The 23964-nt window shown below is 42.7% G+C and overlaps 1 protein-coding gene across 3 annotated transcripts in view; it reads right to left on the minus strand.

The window, feature by feature from the left end:
• The window catches only part of EFHC2 (EF-hand domain containing 2), a 248550-nt gene that overhangs the window by 23972 nt on the left and 200614 nt on the right, over positions 1-23964 (minus strand). For 2 of the 3 annotated variants that reach the window (XM_006075332.3, XM_044936622.1), the window contains 2 exons: positions 14512-14709; positions 12488-12580 (listed from right to left, as the gene is read on the minus strand). In XM_006075332.3, the coding sequence (XP_006075394.3) occupies positions 12488-12580; positions 14512-14709 (291 nt within the window). The remainder of the gene's footprint in view (positions 1-12487; positions 12581-14511; positions 14710-23964) is intronic. The other variant, XM_025275981.2, reaches the window with a different exon arrangement.

Here is a 23964-nt window from a genome sequence, read left to right on the forward strand (position 1 = left end):
AGTTGACTGCTGCTGCTGCTGCTGCTGCTAAGTCACTTCAGTCGTGTCTGACTCTGTGCAACCCCATAGACGGCAGCCCACCAGGTCCCGCCGTCCCTGGGATTCTCCAGGCAAGAACACTGGAGTGGGTTGCCATTTCCTTCTCCAATGCATAAATGTGAAAAGTGAAAGTGAAGTCACTCAGTTGTGTCTGACTCCTAGCGACCACCATGGACTGCAGCCTACCGGGCTCCTCTGTCCATGGCATTTTCCAGGCAAGAGTACTGGAGTGGGGTGCCATTGCCTTCTTCAAATCTAGTTGACTACTATTTCCTAATTATAGTAGGAAATTGTCATAAGTTTGCTGCTGCTGCTGCTAAGTCGCTCCAGTCGTGTCCGACTCTGTGCGACCCCATAGACGGCAGCCCACCAGGCTACACCATCCCTGGGATTCTCCAGGCAAGAACACCGGAGTGGGTTGCCATTTCCCCCTCCAATGCATGAAAGTGAAAAGCAAAAGTGAAGTCGCTCAGTTGTATCCGACTCTTCGCAACCCCATGGACTGCAGCCTACCAGGCTCCTCCATCCATGGGATTTTCCAGGCAAGAGTACTGGAGTGGGGTGCCATGTCATAAGTTTATTCTTAACCATAATAGAGTTTTGGCCATTAAGACCTCAAATTTTCAAGACAATTGCTACAATGTCCCCAACACAAAGTACTTCTTATTATAATACCTCAATGTTACCTAATCTGAATTTGACCACGTTCTGCCAATTTCTAAGGCTAAATATATACTGGTTATGTAACATGATTTTTGGAAGAAAAAAAAAACAAAGGTGGTCACTAAGGCATTGTTCCAAGCACCCTGCTCCAGGTTCCTGCCCTTCTCTCAGCACCTCTAATTCAACAGGCTCTGCCCCCCGCTCCCAACCAGCAAGTGAGGTGTGCAAGTTACTATTGCAAGGATGAACAGAGGATAATTAACTATAAGAAAACTCGGTGATAACAGAAGCAGGAAAAAAATTACTCATAATCAGTCAAAAGGCTTTTTTTCCAAGCATTAAGAAAAGAATAGCTCACATTTATAAACTAATAAAAATTAGCAGCAATAAATGAAATGTTACATGATGAAGTTACATAGACTCATCAACATAAAGTAGAATAAACAGAGAGATCAGAAGAGGGGAAAGGGAATTCAGTCATTTTTTTGTGTACATTTTCTTTGGCCAAGGATTCTGGGAGACAGCTCCAACATGTTGCCCCTTACCACTGTTTATCCTGTGAATTCTGGCTCACTCGTCATTTGAACTCCTTGAAAGGACATGATCTGTTTATGGAATAGTTTGTAGCCAAAATGCAGGACCATTATGTCTTTTATTTGCCTGTTTTTGGGGAGATGAACTAAAACTCAATCAATGAAAGATGTTTTGTAAGAAGCTTTCCTTTAGCATGGTACCTCGAAGAAAAATATTCCCTAATACTCTGAGTAGGAGCTGAGATCAGAGAATGAGATCATGGAGGGCCTTTGACTTTCATACTAAGGACAGCTAAGAGCCATTGGAGTACATTGTGCAGAACAGTTATGAGATCTCTGTTATATTTTCTGAAGATCACACTAGTTGATATATTGCAGGTACAATGTAGGGGCAAGGCTACAGTGGCAAGGGTACTTAGCAGTCTTCTGCAGTAATCTGGGCAAGAGGTAATGGCAGCTTTGATGACAGTGGTGGCAGTGGAGAGCAGTGAGGAACGGTAAAGCCTGAATATATTTTGAGCGTAGGATTCCTGAAAGATGTTATAGTGTATAGGGGAGGTGAGGGGGAGAATGAATAGGAATGGATTCAGGACAACTTCCAGGGTTTTGCTTGAGTTTGCTTGGAGTTTGGTTTTGGATGTGTTACATTTTGATGGGAAGTGTGCAGTTGGGTATATGAGTCTGAAGTTCAGGGAATAGGTTTGAGTTAGAGATCAAAATGTGGCAGTCATTAGCATACAGATTGTATTTAAAGCCACCAGCCTGGAAGATTGAATGAGATCACCAATGAAAGAAGTTTCTCTGTCTGTTCCTACAATACAGAATCTAATCGTTGCTAAATTCCCATCACATCATGACAGGAGGCATGTATAGAATCCTAGAGGTTTCAGAAGTATAATATCCCAGTGATTTGGAAACCAGTCAAAAGACTATGAAACAGATTTAGAATCAGGTCTGACTTCACCCCTCATATACAGTCCACTAACCAGTTCTGTAGGCTCTAACACCTAAGCATATCACAAGTCTATTTTTCTCCATCTTTTCTATTCTAATAAGCCACCATCATCTCTGACCTGGGTTACAGGAATAGCATTTGTATCATGGTCTTGCTGCTTCTACTCTTACATCCTCCACCAGGATGGTCTTTCTAAAACACAGATTGGATTAGTTACTTCCTCGCTGACAACTCTCTGGTGACTTTTCAATCCACTTAGAACACAAGCTGAACTCCTTATCAGGGTTTATAAAGCCACATATAATCTGGTCCCCCACTAACTTCTCTGATCTCATCTGAAATCTCTCTCCCTCTTCACCATCTTCCAGGTACACTTGCTTTCTTCATGCTCTTTGATCATACCAAGACTGTTCCTAGCAATGCAAGGCATTTGCATGTTCTGGGCCCTTTGTCTGGAAAGTCTCCATTCAAATGTTACTTCCTTAGAAAGGCCTTCCTGCTTCCACTTTTAAACCGAGTCCCCATGCCTAAGTCAGTCTATATTTGTTCCATATGATGGCACTAGATGGTACAGGAAAACTTCTGGAAGTCACCACTGAAGTCCTATTATCAGACTTCCTTACCAATCTGTCTGATATTTGCTTATGATCACTTGTCAACCCTGGCACTCTTCCCCTAGCACTTTTCCCTGCCCAACTCATGATAATGTCTGACTCAACACAATCTAACCATTCACCCATCTCAAAAGATATTTGGGAAGCTATTCTTGACTCAAATAATATTCAGGAAGGATCAAATGGTGTTAATCAAAGAATACATACACAGCTTAATAATGATGTCTAAAACCTTTTTGAGGAAAAATGTTTAAAGATTTAATCTTTCCAAAGTCCAAAGCCAAGCCTCAGGAAAGAGCTGAGCTGACGTGATAAAATGGGCTTCCCTGATGGCTCAGTTGGTAAAGAATCTCCCTGCAGTACAGGAAACCCCAGTTTGATTCTTCAGTCAGAAAGATCCACTAGAGAGGGGATAGGCTACCTACTCCAGTATTCTTGGGCTTCCCTAGTGGCTCAGCTGGTAAAGAATCTCCCTGCAGTACAGGAAACCTCAGTTTGATTCCTCAGTCAGAAAGATCCGCTGGAGAGGGGATAGGCTACCCACTCCAGTATTCTTGGGCTTCCCTGGTGGCTCAGCTGGTAAAGAATCCACCTGCAATGTGAGAGACCCTGGGTTGGGAAGGATCCCCTAGAGAAGGGAACGGCGACCCAATCCAGTATTCTGGCCTGGAGAATTCCGTGGACTATACAGTCCGTGGGGTCGCAAAGAGTCGGACACGACTGAGTGACTTTCCCTTCACTTCAACATGATAAAACAGCTCAGCTGGTAAAGAATCTGCCTGCAAAGCAAAAGACCTGGGTTCCATCCCTGGGTTGGGAAGGATCCCCTGGAAAAGGGAACGGTGACCCAACAGTATTGTGGCCTGGAGAATTCCATGGACTATATAGTCTGTGGTGTCACAAAGAGTCAGACACGACTGAATGACTTTCCCTTCACTTTACTTCAATGTGATAAAATAGCTCAGCTAGTAAAGAATCTGCCTGCAATACAGGTGACTCCAGTTCAATTCCTGGGTCAGGAAGATCCCCTGGAGAATGTATAGGCTACCCACTCTAGTATTCTTGGGCTTCCCTGGCAGCCCAGATGGGAAAGAATTCGCCTGCAATGTGGGAGACCTGGATTCGATCTCTGGGTTGGGAAGATCCCCTGGAGGAGGGCATGGCAACCCACTTCAATATTCTTGCCTGGAGAATCCTCATGGGCAGAGAAGCCTGGTGGGCTATAGTAAGACACAACTGAGCGACTAAGCACAATGTGGTAAAATACTCCAAGTTTCTCTTTTCAGTTTTGTCTGTGAGGATTTCACTGGAGGTGGGAATCCCCCAAAAGGAGCAAGACAGAAAAAGAACAAAGAATCTTTCAATGAAAAAGGATAAAATTATGCAATGCTTCCTGGGAGATTCCTTTGCTCTTGGGAAGTGGGTAGGATGGCAATAAATCACAATGGGTCACTCACAAATACTTATCTCCTTTTCCCACCAAAATCTCACCCAATGACAATAGATAAATAAAAGTAGATAGTATCCTGCAATGACAAAGATAGCTGGCGGAAAAAAGGCAACACTGAATAAGAAATTTCAAAATCTTTTGAAAGATGGAAATCAGACTAGGATAACTGACTTGGCACAGCAGAGGAAAGGAAACTGAACTCCAAATGTCTGTGGCAGAGATAGGGAGGGCACTTAAGAGATTAGGCAATGTGGCCCACAAAACTGCTGAGAGGCTGAGCGATTGTAGACTCCAGGTGCCAATAAAGGCAGGGATAAGGTGCTGTGCTTAGTTGCTCAGTCAGTCATGTCCAACTCCTTGCAACCCCATGGACTGCAGCCTGCCAGGCTCCTCTATCCATGGGGATTCTCCAGGCAAGAATACTGGAGTGGGTTGCCATGTCCTCCTCCAGGGGATCTTTCCAACCCAAGGATCAAACCCAGGTCTCCCGCAGTGCAGGTAGATTCTTCACTGACTGAGCCACCAGGGAAGCCCAGGGATAAGGTGGTGGTGGTTTAGTCACTAAGTTGTGCCTGACTCTTGTGACCCCATCGAATGTAGCCTGCCAGGCTCCTCCATCCATGGGATTCTTCAGGCAAGAATACTGGAGTGGATTGCCATTTCCTTCTCCTTCCTGACCCAGGAATCAAACCCAGGTCTCCTGCATTGCAGGCAGACTTTTTACTGATTGAGCTATGAGGGAAGCCCCAGGGATAAGGTGGGGTACTGAAAACAAGGGCTGTTTGAAAGCCTGAAAACAGCAAGAGCAGCTGGACCCTCAAGAATCTGTCCTTGTACACTGGACTCTTCACTGTAGAGGATTGGGGCTTGTTCCCCAGAGAAATTCAACTAAAGAAGCTCTAGTCTTGGGTAGATGAAGCACAATGGAGGGTTAAGAAGAACATTACCCACTGAACTTGGGTCTCTCAGACCCCTTCCTTCCCCTTTCCTGTTTTCAGAACATCAGTGGCTGTGCTTAATTTCTCCTCCTTTTCCTTAACCCACTTCCCTCCTAACCCTTCAGGAGAAGATAGGATTCTTCTCTCGATGCTCTGAGTGGCCCTGAGAGATCTCCAGATTGTGGCTTCTGGGGATTCCCTAATGAAAATGTAGGCTAGGAGATGACTCATGCAGTGAAACCCACTAATCAAGAAGACCCACCCCCAAAAGCTTCCAACATTAAGGACAGAAGTCAAAGCAGCAACAGGGGAAAAAAGCTATCAGGGGACAAAGAAAATTCAGGTAGCAGAAGGAAAGATGTGACATAAGAAGATATGTTACACCCATGAAGAAAGAACAGAAGACTACAAAAAAGGAACCAAAAGTGTGCTCTTGGAATAAAAAATATGATAGTAGTAAAAAGATGTGGTAGAAAGGGTGGAATGTAAAGCTGAGGAAACCCCTTGGTAAGGACATCCTAATGACAAAGAAAAACTTAATCCAGATTCAATCTGGATTCAAATTCAATTGAATTTGAATTCCAATTCAATTTGGCTCGAGAGCCAAAATCTTAATGATAGGAGTTCTCACAAGACAAAAATGAAAAAAGGATGGGAGGAAATAATTTAAAAATTAATGGAAAATTTCTCTGAGCCAAAGGACAGAGTCTCCAGACTGGAAGGGACCATAAACTGTTAAGCACAATCTATATATAGGCGTGCGCCACTCCCTCCCCCCCCCCCACACACACCCAACAAGGCCCCATCGTGAATTTCCAGAACATCAGGAATAAAGACATGATTCTAAGAGCATCTAGAAAGAACACCAGTAATGGGAATCAATATTATACTAAATTCTCAAGCATCATAACAGGAAATTAGTACTAGTATCTAAAAATGAGAAATCCAGAAATAGCAAAATGTACATGCTATTTTAAGTTCTGTAGAAACAACTAGAAAGACTGAAAGGCTGTTTTTTGAGAGTGGGTCTGGGAGGTGGGGAGAGATGTGGCTGGAAACTGCTCTTGTCAGTTTAAGTTTTTTTAGAATGATTTATTTTCTTTACTATAAGCATGTATCCGTTAGGCATAAATGAAAAATATAAGAAGTGTTAAAAGCAGATGAAAGACAGTGCAGAGTGCTTTCCCAGGTGGTCAATTCATGCATCAGACTTGGAAAGGCAGGCGCACCCTCATTTGGGGCACACTGATAAGCGAATCGTCTCCTGGTCTTTCTCCCAGTTCCAAAACTCAGCACAGAGCTTCCTCGCCTGCACCACTGACAGCGTGAGATTTTTCACATTTGCTCCATTTGCTACTATACCCTATATCTACTATATGCTACTGTCAGATGAGGCTGTCAGAGAGGCAAGAATAGGATACAAAGGAGCACTCCAGGTTGGAGGAGAAGGAGACGAGGAGGAGCAGTTTAGAGATGGACGCAGGCTCAACTCTTAGGGAGTAAGGACAAGTAGGTCAATTTCCCCTGAAAATTATCTCCCCAGCAGTCCTCCCTGTCTCCTGACCACTGCAGGTCATCATTCACCAAATCCTATCCATCCTTTCAAAATATTTTGGGAAAGCCTATGAGTCATATAGAAGATGGATCTCTCTTACTTCAGGGTCACGCTGTGCTTCTGTTCAAAAATGTGAGCATCCTCTTTCTCCACCTGAATCTACTACTTCTCTCCTTGCCAAATGACATTTGACTCTTGCTAAGACTCTGATTCACAGTCAAAGGATGAAGATTTGCCACTCTGGAGGAAATTCCTTTGAAAAGGCTGTGAAGGCAATGCCAAAGAAGAGCTTTGTATGGCGACATTGTTGGAATGAGTGCACAGCCTTCCAGGGTGACTGCCCTAAAGGGCAATGCTAATTCTGGCTTTTAAGTGTGCCTAAGCTTGTTAAAAAGTCAGCCTGCTTACTTTAAAGTCCTACCTCACAGTGCTGAAGTGTTTTCCTAAAGCCTCCATAAATTCTTCTTTCCCTTTGATACTCAGGCAAGCCACCATTTCCTTCCCTACACAAACTAAAGGACATGTTTGTGGAAGAAGAGGGAGGGCAAAGCCATTTCTCTGGTTCCCCTCTCGATCATAATGACCTCCAAGTAGGCTTCCTGATGCCTTGCTAGGTGGGAGTTCTCAGAAGTAAGTCTAATGTGTCATTTGACGGGTACTCTTGCTCCTCCCTTCCAAAAATGATGAATGGCTTGCAAACCACAGCAGCCATCCATCTCCTTGCCATGGGGAATAATACTGATATGCTTTATTTCCCCCATCTGTGGAGGTAATAGGCGCAGCAGCAGCTGTATTCTGTGCCAGAGTAACTTGGGTTCCCCTCTGCCACAAAGACCATCTCATAACTTAGGAGAGAGGGCTGGCGGCATGGCCAGGGCTGAAAGAGAGTGAGGGTAGTGAAGACACGTTTGACTCACTTGCTTGGGTTTGGTTTCAGTTCATTACCCGACAAACCCCAGGGTGCACACTGAAACATCTGGTGGGAGTCTTAAAGACCAGACACTCGAGGGGGAGAAAAGTGAAGCTCTGGGCCGCTGTTGCTAGTTGGTCACAACTTAGGAGCTGGCAAGACGGCACTGCCCAGGGTGCCAGTGAGTTAAGTTCCGTGATCTCAAATCACCAGGCTTCTAAATTCCAATTGTGATCCCAGCACAGATCTCCTTAGGGACCAAATCGCCTTATATTTGAAAAAGTAGAAACCATCTGTGTGTATGGTCAGGGTGGGGGGTGAGAGAGAAGAGAGGGAGAAGAAATGAACAGGGAGAGAAGGGGGTTTTTCTCTCAAAACTCCCCAGGGCACCGAACACTTTGCAACGTGAGCAGGCACACGGTTCCACCCCTGCCCCTCAGCTTCATGGCCAGGTACTGTTGGTGAAATTACTTAAGCCCCAACCATGCCTCTGCAAGGGGAACAGGGGGAGAGGCTGGGTAGAGCATAATGAGATGATTTGAAAGCCCTGTTAACTTTTTCCATTTTAACTAATACTTCTGGATGAGGCACCAGCTCTCCTGGGAGGCCAGTCCTGAAGCATTCTGTGGAACCCAAAGGCAAATGTAAAAGACTAGCTTGGGGCAGAGCTGCTGGGGAAAGAGTCACACCTGACTTCTAAGTCCCGCTTCGGAAGGCCACAGTCAGGGGAGGAGGGTGCCTCTTCACTCCCCAGGCCCACCGGGAACAGAGAACAGAATGACCTCAAAATTCTCCCCATCTCTTATGGTTTGAGAACCAGCATTTCTTGCTTATTAGTTCTGAGGAAACCTTAACACCCAAATGAAGGCTCAGTGGGGTTTATTCCATTTACAGTGATCACTTGGGCAGAAGGCAGTAGGGTTGGACTTCAGAGGCAGCTCTGATAGGTATAAAGCCCATGTGTTTCTCCCCCCTGCCCAGTGTAATAGCATGGGACACATCTCCGGGACTGCAGGGTTGAAGGAGATATCATCTCTACCCCTAGGGCCTGAGATAGAAACAAAGGTTGAGGGTATCTTAGGGGGTTGTTATTCTAATTCCATCTGGGGCTGAAGTACATTTATTCAGTGAGACAGCCTCCTCAAGAAAAGAGGTATCATGCCTATCATCAATGAAAATGTACCTTCCAATGTGCTCAAGGATTTACAAAATATTCCAGGGCCCTAGGCACTGTTTCAATACAGAATGTCACTCCTATTATGGGTAATAGCTATCACTACATCAAACATTTACATCTGATGTTCTGTGCATTAGTGAAATGATTGTTTGGTAAGGAAGGTGACCTCATACCGGCTGTGTATATGTGTTAGTTGCTCAGGTGCACCAGACTCTTTGTGACCCCATGGACTGTAGCCCACCTGGCTCCTCTGTCCATGGGATTCTCCCCGCAAGAATACTGGAGTGGGTAGCCATTCCCTTCTCCAGGGGATCTTCCTGACCCAGGGATAGAACCCAGGTCTCCTGCATTGCAGGTGGACTCTTGACCGTCATACTGGTTTCCACAGCACAAACTGATGGGGGCTGGGGTAACCAGATGTGAAAAGATTTTGAAGTCCTGATTCCAGCATGAGTTGTGCTAATAAGGAAAAGACCTAACTGAATCAGAAGAAAAATAGAAATGGAGTAGAAGGGAAATCTTAGTACCCAAATGCAGGGTCAGGAGAAATATACAAGTAACATTCCCCAGGTGAAAGAAATCATTGGAATCTTTAGCCATATAGTTTTTCATCTCCTGATCTGAATTCATAGGGGCTCTACACCTGCTCACCAGCTGCCCAGCTCCATCCCAAGGCAGGTAAAACTGCCCCTGGGCAGAGTGTGTGCTGAACCAAGTCAACAAACTCTGGGCCTGTCTCCCACGGGAGACTGTAGACGTCAGAGGGGCTCTGGTTTAGCGTGCCACAGGAGGGCTGTGCAGAAAGAGAGTCTGGTCAAGGCTCTGGAAAGCCCTGTGGAGTCTGTAGGGAACAATAAGAATGCAGAATATAAATGTAAGCTGCAGGCTGATGGGCCCGTTAGGAATTAGGGCCGTCTTTGAAAGGAATCTGCGGAGATGATGCAAAACATCAAGCATGTGACCCAAATCGTGGCAGGGCATATTGGAGGGAGAGGGGAATGGGAATGAGACATTTTCTAATCTGATTAGTCTGAAGTTTCCCCTGAGTGTGGAGAAGGGTCAGTGCACAATTAGAAGCAAAGTTAGACTGAACATGGTCTGCTTAGTGGCTCAGAGGGATGACCTCCTTGGAGCTAAGCTGGGGCTCGGAGGCGGATGTGATCTGAGACTGAGCCGGCTTCATGGCAAGTTGGGGAATCATCTTTCTGCCTTTCATGTCAAATCGTCAAGGCAAAGACAAAACAGTCTGCTGAGAGAATGAGAGGATGATGACTTGGTGGCCTCAGTGCTGGATAAGAAACATCTAGGTCCCCCAGAGGCCAGGCTCCCACATTACTGGACTTTCCAGGACAACTCATCCCGAGGCCATCAAGAGATAATTTAATAAACATCTGCAGCTTCCTGACTAGAAGACAGCTTAATGTGTGAAAGGCATTCAGATCCAACTGTTTAAAAACAAGGCTTCCTCAATGTAGGACACAGGTCTCTTCCAGTTCATTTCTAAGTCAGAGCGTGTGGTCTATGGTGTCTGATGAACACTTCTCTTCTAGTCTCCAATCAGGACTTAGTACCAGATGCTATGGCACTGGGGAGTTTATGTATGTTATTCTCAATTCGCCCCAAGAACCACGAGGAAGCAGGTATTGTTATCTCATTCTAGAGGTATGGAATCTGAGGTTCAAGCAGGTCAAAAAACTTGCACAAGATTACACAGCTAGCAAGTAGATTCAAAGAATACAGGAGACAAGGTAAGGGGCAAAATTGTCAAGCTGTGACAACCTGCTGCTTATTTTTAGGCAGTAAATCAAACAGGTTAGAAGTAGGTCTCGGTATCTGAGTGGATCAGATGTCTACTCACAAATCTTCATTACAAGGTAAGAGACAAAAAAAAAAGAAAAAGAAACATAAATAGTGCTGTGAGAATCCTTAGCAGGAGATAATCACACCAGCCAACCAAATCCAAGAGGGCTTCATGGATACAGTGCTATGCAAAACAGGTCTCAAATGAAGAACAAGCTTTCAGCAGGTGAAGAAAACTCAAAGCTAGTTCCTACTGAAGAAACAGCAAGAGAAAAGGCAAAAAAGTGGGAAGTGAAAAGCTAAATGGGCCATCTGGCTGGACTACTGGGAATGGGAAGAGAAGCTTTGAGAATGTGGTAACTGTGGAGAAACCAGACTCCTAAGCCTGCACTTCATCTCAGGTCCTTTATACTGGGATGGCCTATTTATCCCTCATACTGCTGCTAGAAAATAAAAGCAAATAGAGCTGAAAGTCTAGAAGACAACCCCATGTTATCCAATGCACACACACACAGCCACCTAGATTGGCCTCTTCTTGATTCTGCTCCCGATACTAGGAGCAGAAGGACCCTAGCTCTCCCATGTGGGATTTAGTTTTTGTCTGCTTCCTTTTTTTTTTTCTGTCTCAGATGACGACTGCCCACTCCAACCCCTGCTTGAGAATAATGCTCTAATGACAACCCTAGGCCCCACAATGGAGAAGGCGGAAGAGGAGCTCAAAGCTGAGGAAGCTGGTCATTCCTTAGAGAACAAAGAAATGGTACAGAAGGCTTGTGAGTAGAAAAGCGACACTAGGATATTCTTGCTCTTAGAAGGTACTTAGCTGCTAGATGTAAAGATGGATTTAAAAATTTAGAGGCTGGTGGAAGAAAGGCCAATGTGGGGGCCCTGCAACAGTCAAGAAGAAAAGTAGGTCAGAACAAGAGTGGAGGTGGTGGGAATAGAGGGGAGAGAGAACATGCAAGCAGCAGAAGTAGGAGGCAGAACAGGCAGAACATTCTAATCTACTGGCTATTTGTAGACAATAATTCAAAACAGTTTGAAGCAGAAGATGTGCATTTTAAAGGTTCAGAGGTTAAGTCACAGTTCTTCTTCTAGACTATGTGACTTTGGGCAAAATCTTATCTCTCTAGACCTCAGTATCCTCATGTAAGATAGGAGGATAATAGCTCTGACCTCACCAAGCTGTTCTCACGAAGTCAATGAGGTAATGTACTCAAAGCAATGATAACAATGCCTAGAACACAGCCCCAGATGTCAGCATTATCAAGATAAGTCAGTCAGAGGAGGGGCTGGCGTCATGCCGTGGGAAGCATAAAAGATGACCAGAGTGTGGATGGCTAGGAGGGTGGTGCCAGGCAGTCAAAAAGTCGGGTTTGGTACAAGAAGAGAGGTGATTTAGAAAGCAGTTCACTGTGCTTTCCTTTGGCAACACCCTAACCTCTGCACTTGACATCTGGCACTCTTGCTCTGTGCTAATAACATGAGGTCCTCTAATTGCATGTCTTTAGCCATTAGAAACTACTGTTCTGAAAAACCTGTCCTAAATTTTAGATCTAAGACTCTCACAACCAAAGAAGCAGTTCATTTTCATTTTGTCCCATGAATCTGTGTGCACTTAAGTGCATCTTCATGTTAAAAAGATCAAACAATAATTCATTAGAGGCTCTGTGACATTCACAATCATGACTAACTTTTCCTTCTGTAATAATTAAATGGAGATGTATCATCAGTGAAACAATACTGAGGTAAAGGGTAAATCAAGGGCAGTTAAAGGCAGATGTAAAACCAGAAACTGTCTCCAAAACAAAAACATGCAGGACATGGTCCATGAGGGTGGAGATCTCACCTACCTGGACAGTAAGGATCCTAGAAGATCTTCATTCAAAGGTAATCTGGAGGACTTGCACAGCCTTTTGATGTCTTTGCTGGGTAACACTTTTTTCCTGCATTAAAATACAGTCAATGAGCTTTTCTATACTTCATGTCTCTTGAGTAATAATTACATGCTAAAGGAAAGAAAACATAGATGTGTCCCAAAAGCATGCACATGGAAATAAATATGAAAGCTGGTATTGGAATCACGGTAAGGAAAAACAGTCTTATTGCATTTCACCAGCTTGTTTCCATTTCAGAAGTCACTAGATTCTGTCCTTACAAAGGCCGTTCCATCAAGATTCAGATTCTTGGTTGGTGATAGTACAGCCTGTTAAGGCTGCAACCACGAGTGTTGCTCTAAGTAATCGATCTGCATTCTTGACCACTAGTCAAAAATGGTTCTGATATTTGAAAACATCACTTAATTTGACAGGCATCTAGAGCCTCCATCACAAGTATTATATGACCAGAGGCTGTTTTTCTAGTCTTTTCCTTGGACCCAAATCGCATAACCTAGAAGCCCCAACTGGGACCTTAACATTCACCTAATTTTTTTTTTCCTCCAGAGCAGCCCAACAGTCATTTTCCCCAGCCTGCTGGGGCACAGAAATGCCTGTCTAATGTTCTCACCCCGCCAGTGTTCTTCCAGGCATCAGGCAAAATTAGAACTAACAGGAAAGAAAGTGGGCTTCTTTCTTAGCAGTAGGTTATAAAATGGTAAGAGAATCTTTATGTCTAGAATTGGAACTTGTTGGATCTGGAAGAACCTCAAGAGTTGTCTCATCAACTAGCCCCTTTTTTTCCTAATAGGTATTCCTTTAATGAAAGAAGGTCACACTTCTCACCCTGGAGAGGGATACCACCAGGCTGGAAGGCAAGGCCAGAGTCATACAAAGCTCAGGTAACACGTCTTCCAGAAGGCTCAGAGAAGCTTAAAGATTCAAGGAAGAATACCATTTTATAACAATTTAACAAGGGTGTATTATGGATTAGGAAAAAATTTGTTCCCTAGTAAGATAAACTGGGGGCACTTCCAGTAGCACTAGTGGTAAAGAACTCGCCTGTGAATTCAGGAGACACAGGCTGGATCCCTGAGTTGGAAAGATCCCCTGCAGAAGGAAATGGCAACCCAACTCCAGTATTCTTGCCTGGAGACTCCCACAGACAGAGGAGCCTGGTGGGCTACAGTCCATGAGGGTAGCAAAGAGCTTGACATGACTTAGTGACTACAACAACAACAAATTAAGAAAAACCATGTGTCCTTCTAAGATAAATTTAGGGTACAGGTTTGGGGATGAAGGAAGTAGTAATGGGGTAAAGAGATGACAGTGGTCTGAAGTAACAAAACCAGTGGCTAGAGTTAGACGTAAGATTTTCTAACTCCAGATGAATATGCTCCCCCACCAGTATATCAGATCTGTGGGTAAGATGAACACCAAAATATACTAAGATGGGGCTCCAGTTGTTTGTAACAATGACTGAATAAAGTTCAAAGGCAAACATGATAAATGTATTAGAAATACATTATTTGGAGCGTCATTATTTTTGAGAAGAAATAATTTCAAAGAGATTTTATAGAAAGTTTACTTGCAATATACCCCTGTCCGGTATATTATAAAACTCATATTTATAAATCCCACTTATTAATAAAATAGTGTAAAGAGATGCCATCTCAGAATTAAATCTTCTAACACTGATTTACTGCTTCAATCGAAAGCTTCTAGAAACCAATTAGAAAATGCAAAGGGGCCATCCTATTCTTTTGAAGACACAGAACTTCCCCTATTCCATCAACAAGCAAAACTCACCATACATCACTATGAAATATGTGTACCCAGATAATCTCCAGAAATGATTTAAGGTGGCTTTGCTACCTAGTGGAGTATGAGGAGACTTGCCAATTTTCTTTTTGCCCTTTTTGATACAATACAAATTCCTTCATTACTCAGCTTCACAGAAACATAAATGATTTCTTAGAATCAATAAAATAAAAGCTTACTTTTCCCAATCTTTGTATACACACATAGCAATGAGTCTTTCAAAATTCTCAAAAGCATTTTTCTTGAGTTGTTCATGGGCCTGTGCAACTAGGACATTCCTATGTGGACACAGGTCCTCAGGCACCCGGTAACGACGTGCAATGGTTATAACTTCTTGGTCTGTGAGTTTCCCGACAGTTCCATTCATCATTATTTCTCTGTTTAAAAAAAATGGGAAACACTCAAGAAATTATATCTAAGATTATTTTACCTTTCTATTAAAAACACACCCAAATTCCATTTTACAAAACTTTACCAACGGCCTACAGACAGGTTTGTTTTTTTTTTAATTTTATTTCTCTACTATGAGCAACCAGGAAAGTAATTGTGCTAGAATGGAAAACCATAAGCACAGCAGATTATAAATAAAATGGCACTTTGCCCAGAGTCAAACTTCTATCAGATAATAGCCTACAACCAGGAAGTAAATTCTTAAAGTCCTTGAATGGTCAAAAATCCTGGGACTAAATACATGAGTTCATTCAATGCCTATTAATCTTACTTTATACAAAACAGTAACAGACTTGGGGTTCTGATTTCCCAGGGTATGAAATTTATAAATCAGTAAGTTAGAAAGATGTTTTGAGACGAGGAAAGTGTATAAGCATATTTCTCTGGTAAAAAGTAAAAACTGACACATCCTACCCATGAGTGGAGAAAGAAATGGCAACTCACTCCAATATTCTTGCCTGGGAAATCCCATGGACAGAGGAGCCTAGCGGGCTACAGTCCAGGGGGTCGCAAGAGTCAGACATGACTGAGTGACTAAACCACCACCATCACCTCCTACCAATGAGAGAAAAAAGTAAAAACAACTGTGTAAAGGTACAGTCGTCTGAGTCTTTAGAAGGCAAATGGAATTGATATCATTTGGCAGAGCAGTTCAGTTCAGTTTAGTTCAGTTGCTCAGTATTGTTTGACTCTTTGCAACTCCATGGATTGTAGCACGTCAGGCCTCCCTGTCCATCACCAACTCCTGTTCACTCAAACTCTTGTCCATTGAGTCGGTGATGCCATCCAACCATCTCATCCTCTGTCGTCCCCTTCTCCTCCCGCCTTCAATCTTTCCCAGCATCAGAGTCTTTTCAAATGAGTCAGTTCTTCGCATCAGGTGGCCAAAGTATTGCAGTTTCAGCTTCAACATCAGTCCTTCCAATGAATACCCAGGACTGATCTCCTTTAGGATGGACTGGTTGGATCTCCTTGCAGTCCAAGGGACTCTCACGAGTCTTATTCAACACCACAATTCAAAAGTGTCACTTCTTTGGTGCTCAGCTTTCTTTATAGTCCAACTTTCTCATTCATCCATGACTACTGGAAAAACCATAGCTTTGACTAGATGGACTTTTGTTGGCAAAGTAATGTCTCTGCTTTTTAATATGCTGTCTAGGTTGGTCATAACTTTTCTTCCAAGGAGCAAGCACCCTTTGATTTCATGGCTGCAGTCACCATCTGCAGTGATTTTGGAGCACCCCAAAATAAAGACTCTCACTGTTTCCAGAGTTTCTCCATCTATTTGCCATGAAGTGATGGGACCAGAGAATAGCAAGGAGAGATAAGAAAGCCTTCCTCAGCGATCAGTGCAAAGAAATAGAGGAAAACAATAGAAAGGGAAAGACTAGAGATCTCTTCAAAAAATTAGTGATACCAAGGGAATATTTTATGCAAAGATGGGCTCGATAAAGGACAGAAATGGCAGGGACCTAACAGAAGCAGATGATATTAAGAAGAGGTGGCAAGAATACACAGAAGAACTGTACAAAAAAGATCTTCATGACCCAGATAATCACGATGGTGTGATCACTCACCTAGAGCCAGACATCCTGGAATGTGAAGTCAAGTGAAGCATCGCTACGAACAGAGCTAGTGGAGGTGATGGAATTCCAGTTGAGCTATTTCAAATCCTGAAAGATAATGCTGTGAAAGTGCTGCACTCGATATGCCAGCAAATTTGGAAAGCTCAGCAGTGGCCACAGGACTGGAAAAAGTCAGTTTTCATTCCAATCCCAAAGAAAGGCAATGCCAAAGAATGCTCAAACTACCACACAATTGCACTCATCTCACACGCTAGTAAAGTAATGCTTAAAATTCTCCAAGCCAAGCTTCAGCAATACGTGAACCATGAACTTCCAGATGGTCAAGCTGGATTTAGAAAAGGCAGAGGAACCAGAGATCAAATTGCCAACATCTGCTGGATCATCGAAAAAGCAAGAGAGTTCCAGAAAAACATCTATTTCTGCTTTATTGACTATGCCAAAGCCTTTGACTGTGTGGATCACAAACTGTGGGAAATTCTTCAAGAGATGGGAATACCAGACCACCCCATCTGCCTCTTGAGAAATCTGTATGCAGGTCAGGAAGCAACAGTTAGAACTGGACATGGAACAACAGACTGGTTCCAAATAGGAAAAGGAATACGTCAAAGCTGTATATTGTCACCCTACTTATTTAACTTATATGCAGAGTACATCACTTCATGGCAAATAGATGGGGAAACAGCGGAAACAGTGGCTGACTTTATTTTTCTGGGCTCCAAAATCACTGCAGATGGTGACTGCAGCCATGAAATTAAAAGATGCTTACTCCTTGGAAGGAAAGTTATGACCAACCTAGATAGCATATTAAAAAGCAGAGACATTACTTTGCCAACAAAGGTCCATCTAGTCAAGGCTATGGTTTTTCCAGTGGTCACGTATGGATGTGAGAGTTGGACTACAAATAAAGCTGAGTGCCACAGAATTGAAGCTTGTGAACTGTGGTGTTGGAGAAGACTCTTGAGAGTCCCTTGGACTACAAAGAGATCCAACCAGTCCATCCTAAAGGAGATCAGTCCTGGGTGTTCATTAGAAGGACTGATGTTGAAGCTGAAACTCCAATATTTTGGCCACCTGATGTGAAGAGCTGACTCATTGGAAAAGACCCTGATCCTGGGAGGGATTGGGGGCAGGAGGAGAAGGGGACAACAGAGGATGAGATGGATGGATGGCATTACCGACTCAATGGACATGGGTTTGGGTGGACTCTGCGAGTTGGTGATGGACAGGGAGGCCTGGCGTGCTGTGGTTCATGGGGTCACAAAGAATTGGACACAACTGAGTGACTGAACTGAACTGAATTGATGGGACCAGATGCCCATCATGCCATGGGACCATGATCTTAGTTTTCTGAATGTTGAGCTTTAATCCAACTTTTTCACTCTCCTCTTTCACTTTCATCAAGAGGCTTTTTAGTTCCTCTTCACTTTCTGCCATAAGAGTGGTATCATCTGCATATCTGAGGTTATTGATATTTCTCCTGGCAATCTTGATTCCAGCTTGTGCTTAATCCAGCCCAGCATATCTCATGATGTACTCTGCATGTAAGTTAAATAAGCAGGGTGACAATATACAGCCTTGTCATACTCCTTTCCCAATTTGGAACCAGTCTGTTGTTCCATGTCCAGTTCTAACTGTGGCTTCCTGACCTGTATACAGGTTTCTCAAGAGGCAGGTCAGGGGGTCTGGTATTCTCATCTGTTTAAGAATTTCCCACAGTTGTGGTGATCCACACAGTGAAAGGCTTTGGCATAGTCAATAGAACAGAAATAGATGTTTCGTAGAGCAAAAAGAAAACAAATGACAACATATTCACATGAGACCTCAAAGCCTAACAAATTGGTTGACATATTTTCAATACATTCTCTATGGGAAAGCCATAAACCATTTACCAGGCATTAGAAAGAATTTCATTGAAATGGTTAAAATGCAAACTTATATGGCACTTAACCAAATAAGCTTCCACCATCTAGAAAATCCACTTACTGGAAATATTGCCTTGGCCAAAAAGTTCGTTTGGGTTTTCAATAACACCTTATTGGAAAGCCTGAAAACACTTTTTGGCCAACCCAATAATTCAGTTTCCAAGAAGTCCAAATAAATGAGAAAATACAAGATTTTATTTATTCTGTGACAGACTCATCTTTTGTAATAATGGCTTTTAGTTCTTTTATATATTTCTTGTCATTTTCACTATCATTTAACAAATCTACAGGTTCTTCTGGTCAAGAATTTCCTAAGACAGACTGTAGGAAATCCCACAGCTATGATGTTAACCTACCTAAAGGAACTGTATTTCACCTACATCCACTTATTAGGATCTCTGGGTTTTTTATTTTGCTTTGTTTGTGTCTCTTTAATGGGAAATGAAGACCAAATTCAACCAAGAGGACCCCACCATTGTAGCAAGTCAGTTTGGGTTAGACCATCAATCAATAACATTGGCCAGGGGCTCAGCAATCAGGAATAACATTATAGATGTTTTGGCATGTATCCTTGCAGTCATTTTTCTGTCAATATACATGTACTGGTATCCTTAGTTTCATTGGGATCATACAACATTTATCAACATAGAATGGGCATCTTTCATACCCATAAATGCCAATCAACAGCCTACTTTTCACAGTTGCATGTTGTTCCATTTCATTCATGTGTCACAACTGGTCATTCCGTGACCAGTGCTGTAAATGAGTGAGGGGCTTTCCTTGGAGTGGTTCCACCTCAATCTCTCTTAACAATCGAATGGGAAAGACTAGAGATCTCTTTAAGAAAATTGGAGAAAGCAAGGGAATATTTCATGTAAAGATGGGCACAAAAAGAGATAGAAGATATAAGGACCTAACAGAAGCAGAAGAAATTAAGAGATGGCAAGAATACATGGAAGAACTGTACAAAAAAGGTCTTAATGACCTGGATAACCATGATGGCATGGTCACTGACCTAGAGCCAGACATCCCGGAGTGTGAAGTCAAGTGGGCTTTAGGAAGCATCACTACGGACCAAGCTAATGGAGGTTATAGAATTGCAGCTGAACTATTTCAAATCCTAAAAGATGATGTTGTTAAAGTGCTGCACTCAATATGCCAGGAAATTTGGAAAACTCAACAGTGGCCACAGGACTGGAAAAGGTCAGTTTTTATTCCAATTCCAAAGAATGGCAATGCCAAAGAATGTTCAAACTATCATAAAATTGCCCTCACATTACATGCTAGTAAGGCTATGCTCAAAATCCTTCAAGCTAGGCTTTAGCAGTATGTGAACTAAGAACTTCCAGATGTACAAGCTGGGTTTAGAAAAGACAGATGAACCGTAGATCAAACTGCCAACATTTGCTGGATCACAGAGAAAGCAAGGGAATTCTAGAAAAACATCTACTCTCCTTCATTGACTACGTTAAAGTCTTTTACTGTGTGGATCACAACAACCTGTGGAAAATTCTTAAAGAGATGGGAATACCAGACCACCTTACCTACATCCTGAGAAATCTGTATGCAGGTCAAGAAGCAACATTCAGAACTGGACATGGAACAACAGACTGGTTCCAAATGAGGAAAGGAGTATGTCAAGGCTATATATCATCACGCTGCTTATTTAACTTATACACAGAGTACATCATGCGAAATGCCTGGCTGGATTACTCACAAACTGGAATCAAGATCTTTGGGAGAAATATCAACAGCCTCACATATGCAGATGATACCACCTTTATGGCAGAAAGCCAAGAGGAACTAAAGAGCCTCTTGATGAGGGTCACGGAGGACAGTGAAAATGCTGGCTTAAAACTCAACATTCAAAAAACTAAGATCATGGCATCTGGTCCCACCACTTCATGGTAAATAGAAGGGAGAAAAAAAGGAAGCAGTGACAGATTTTATTTTCTTGGGCTCCAAAATCACTGCAGACAGTGACTGCAGCCATGAAATTAAGACGCATGCTCCTTGGAAGGAAAGCTATGACCAACCTAGACAGCATATTAAAAAGCAGAGACATCACTTTGCCAACACAGGTCCATATAGTCAAAGCTATGGTTTTTCCAGTAGTCATGTACGGATGTGAGAGTTGGACAATAAGGAAGGCTGAGTGCTGAAGAACTGATGTTTTCGAATTGTGATACTGGAGAAGACTCTTGAGAGTCCCTTGGACTGCAAGATCAAGCCAGTCAATCCTAAGGGAAATCAACCCTGAATATTCATTGGAGGGACTGATGCTGAAGCTGAAGCTCCAACAGTTTGCCCACCTGATGCAAAGAGCTGACTTATTTGAAAAGATCCTAATGCTGGGGAAAATTGAGGGCAGGGAGAGAAGGGGTTAACAGGGGATGAGATGGCTGGATGGCATCACTGATTCAATGCAGATGAGTTTGAGTAAACTCAGGGAGACATTGAAGGAAAAGCATGTACAGGACTGTAACCTGGTATGCTATCATCCATGGGGTCACAAACAGACACAACTTAGCTACTGAACAACAACAAATACCTATACATAAAATGTCTCCTTTTTGAAATTTTATAATAATCAAATATTACTTTCATTGAAAAAAAAAACCTATTTGAAATATTTTTCCTTTCGTGGGTAGAAAATGACATGAAGAGGTGGCACGCTCCCAAGAATGAGGGAACAGAGCATGTGCAGCAATAACTAGAAACTTTCCACGCACCTTTAACTAAAACTACTTTAGCCTGACCAGGTCATAAAAGTTTATTTTCCTTTTCATTGGATAAACTGAAATTATCCTGGCCTCACTGCAGTGAAACTTTATATTTGGTGGGTTTCTGTCTCCCTGGGTTATAAACAGCTTGGTACTCCATTGCTTTTCTTGTCTCCATGTGAGGATTCCAAACAAGCTGCCCCCAAATTAAAACTGCCTTCAGTCGTGCAGGATACCAGGAGCCCCTGAGCAGCTGCCCCAGTGGCCGCTGCACCCACATGAGCCAGGTCCTGGCATCAGGGATCCCAACCAGGCAGTGCAAGCCTTGTCATGCTAAGGTTTTGCCCTGTTTATCACATGTCCCTCTTTAGAACCCACCCCACCCTGTCAAATGTTAATGGGCTTCACCAAGAATGAGGAATCTTTTCAAAACTTACACATTCCATTTCTTTTTCCTATGGTGAAATACACATAACACAAAATTTACCATTCATGGCATTTACTGCATTCATAATGTCGTGCAACCACCATGTCTATTTGTTTCAAAATATTTTCATCACCACAAAGAAGCAATCATTCCAGTTTCTTCCTCCCCTCAACCCCAGTCTCTCTCTGCCTGATCATCACTAATCTGCTTTCTTTCTCTGCAGACTACCAATCTGGATACTTCATATAAATGGAGTCATGCAGTATGGTTTCTTGTGTCTGCTTTTGCTCATTTATCATACTGTTTTCATGTTCATACCTGTTGCAGCAGGTATCAGTACTTCATTCCTTTTTATGGCTGAATACTAGTCCACTGTACAAATGTACCACATTTTGCTTATCTATTCATGCATCAGTGGATATCTGGGTTGTTTCCCCCTTTTGGTTATGGTAATTAGCATTGCTACAAGTTTTTGTTTGAACATCTGTTTTCAATTCTTTAGGTATTTTTACCTATGAGTAGAATCACTGGGTCATATAGTAATTTTATGTTTAAATTATTGAGGATCCATCAAACTGCTTTCTGCATACTCCACTTTTGCGAGCCACAGTCATAAAAATGAAGGTCCAACTTCCATCAGATACACCCCTTTCTCACTTAAACCTTCAAGTTGTGCTAGTCGCTCAGTCATGTCCAACTCTTTGTGACCCCATGGACTGTAGCCCACCAGGCTCCTCTGTCCATGGGATTTCCCAGGCAAGAATATTGGAGTGGGTTGCCATTTCCTTCTCTAAAACCTCCAAAGTGAACCTCAAATATCATCTGAGAGCAAAGCCTCATCTTGGTACTTCCTGGCCCATCATTTAAGAAAAATAAAAATGCACTTTAAAAAGAAGCTGTAATTGTATTGATCTAGTATTCTGTGAGTACTGTCGTTCATCTTAGAGACTCAAGTGGCAATCATCTTTGCCTTTACTCAACATTGCACTATGCCCCTGGCACTAATATTTTATACAGATTATCACAGTATTTAGTTAATCTTATAAAGGATGCTGCCATGCTTTTCTCTCCATTTTTGTAATTAAAGCCTAAAAAAAAAAAAGCCAAACTGCTCTAGGGTATTGACATAACTAGGCAGAATTCTGAAACATGAAATGCTAAACAGTTTTAAAAGACATAATTCCATTAAAGTCATCCAGTCATAATGGTGAATCAAAACTTCATTTTAAAGGGTATTTTGTTACATATTGAATTGTTAAAAGTCTAAGCAATGTCTTTCAAACAAAAATAAAAATCAGTTTCAATGTAAACAAGGGCTTAAGAGATGAAGTTTTGTGTCCTAAGGCTTATAAGAAAATCTAGTTGAGCCTAAATTAAACCAAGAAGCAATTTTAATGACAATTGTTTAGCACTCTTTATCATCTCCTTCAATCTGATATTCAACAAATAAAATGTGTTTCAGTTTCTCTAATCAGAAGCCTGGCACAGCTGCTCACATCCTATATTGCTTCAGGTATTCTGTTACTTATGGGCCTAAGCTGCCTATAATGAGCAGAAAACCCTGCCTTCCCATAACTTACGTTCCAGCCAGGCACATGATTGGACTAGTGTGCTGCCAGGCAGCAGAGAGTAGTAGAGACAGCTGGTAGAATATGTGTCAGTGGAATAAGAAATGGAAAGATAGATCAAATGGGGCCAGTACAAATGTCTGACCAGATTTTGCTACCAGCCTAACTATAGTTCAAAAGCATTTATAGAGCTCTTCAGTCTCACGGGGGAACAAAGCCATTACATTTGGTCATGTTGGCTGGGTACCGCCCACCTCCAGGGAGAACCTTTATACACTTATGGTATAAATGGTGTCCCCTGGAGTTGTATGACATGGTGGCCTCACCGGAGAAGCTAAAGAACTCCAGACAAAAGGGGGAAGAAACGGTCACCACAAGTGGGAGGTAGTGTGGCTCAGAGGGAAAAATGTGAGCTTTCAAATTACACAGACCTGGATTAAAATTTCAGCCCTGTGAATTTGCTAGAAAATGGAAACACTGGTAAACTGTTAACTTTTCTGAGGCTCTGTTCCTTATCCGTGAAATTGGACAAGACCGCTTGTTTCACAGAATTTTATTTTACCACAGGAGCCAGGATGATCCTGTGAAAATGTAAGTCAGATCACATTATGCCTCTGTTCAAACCCTCTAAGGACTTGCCCTCTCTCCTGAAGTCGAAGCCAAAAGCCTCATGATGGCCTAGCAGGCCTGACATGGTATGTCCCCTCTACTGCTCTCTCTCTCAGACCTCGTCCCCTCTCTGTCTCTCTGCACCACCAGACCACACTCCTTGCTCTTCCTTAAACAAGGCAGGCAAATTCCAACTTCAGGGCCTTTGCACCTGCCATTCCCTCTACCTGGAATGCTCTTCCCCAAGACAGTTACACAGTTCCATCCTTCACTTCCTGAAGAGCATCTTCATTTACTCTGGTGTCATCTTCTCCATAAGGCCTTCTCTGACCATCCTTTTCAAAAGT

This window comes from Bubalus bubalis, chromosome X, assembly GCF_019923935.1.
Source record: "Bubalus bubalis isolate 160015118507 breed Murrah chromosome X, NDDB_SH_1, whole genome shotgun sequence".
Taxonomy (NCBI): Eukaryota; Metazoa; Chordata; class Mammalia; order Artiodactyla; family Bovidae; genus Bubalus; species Bubalus bubalis.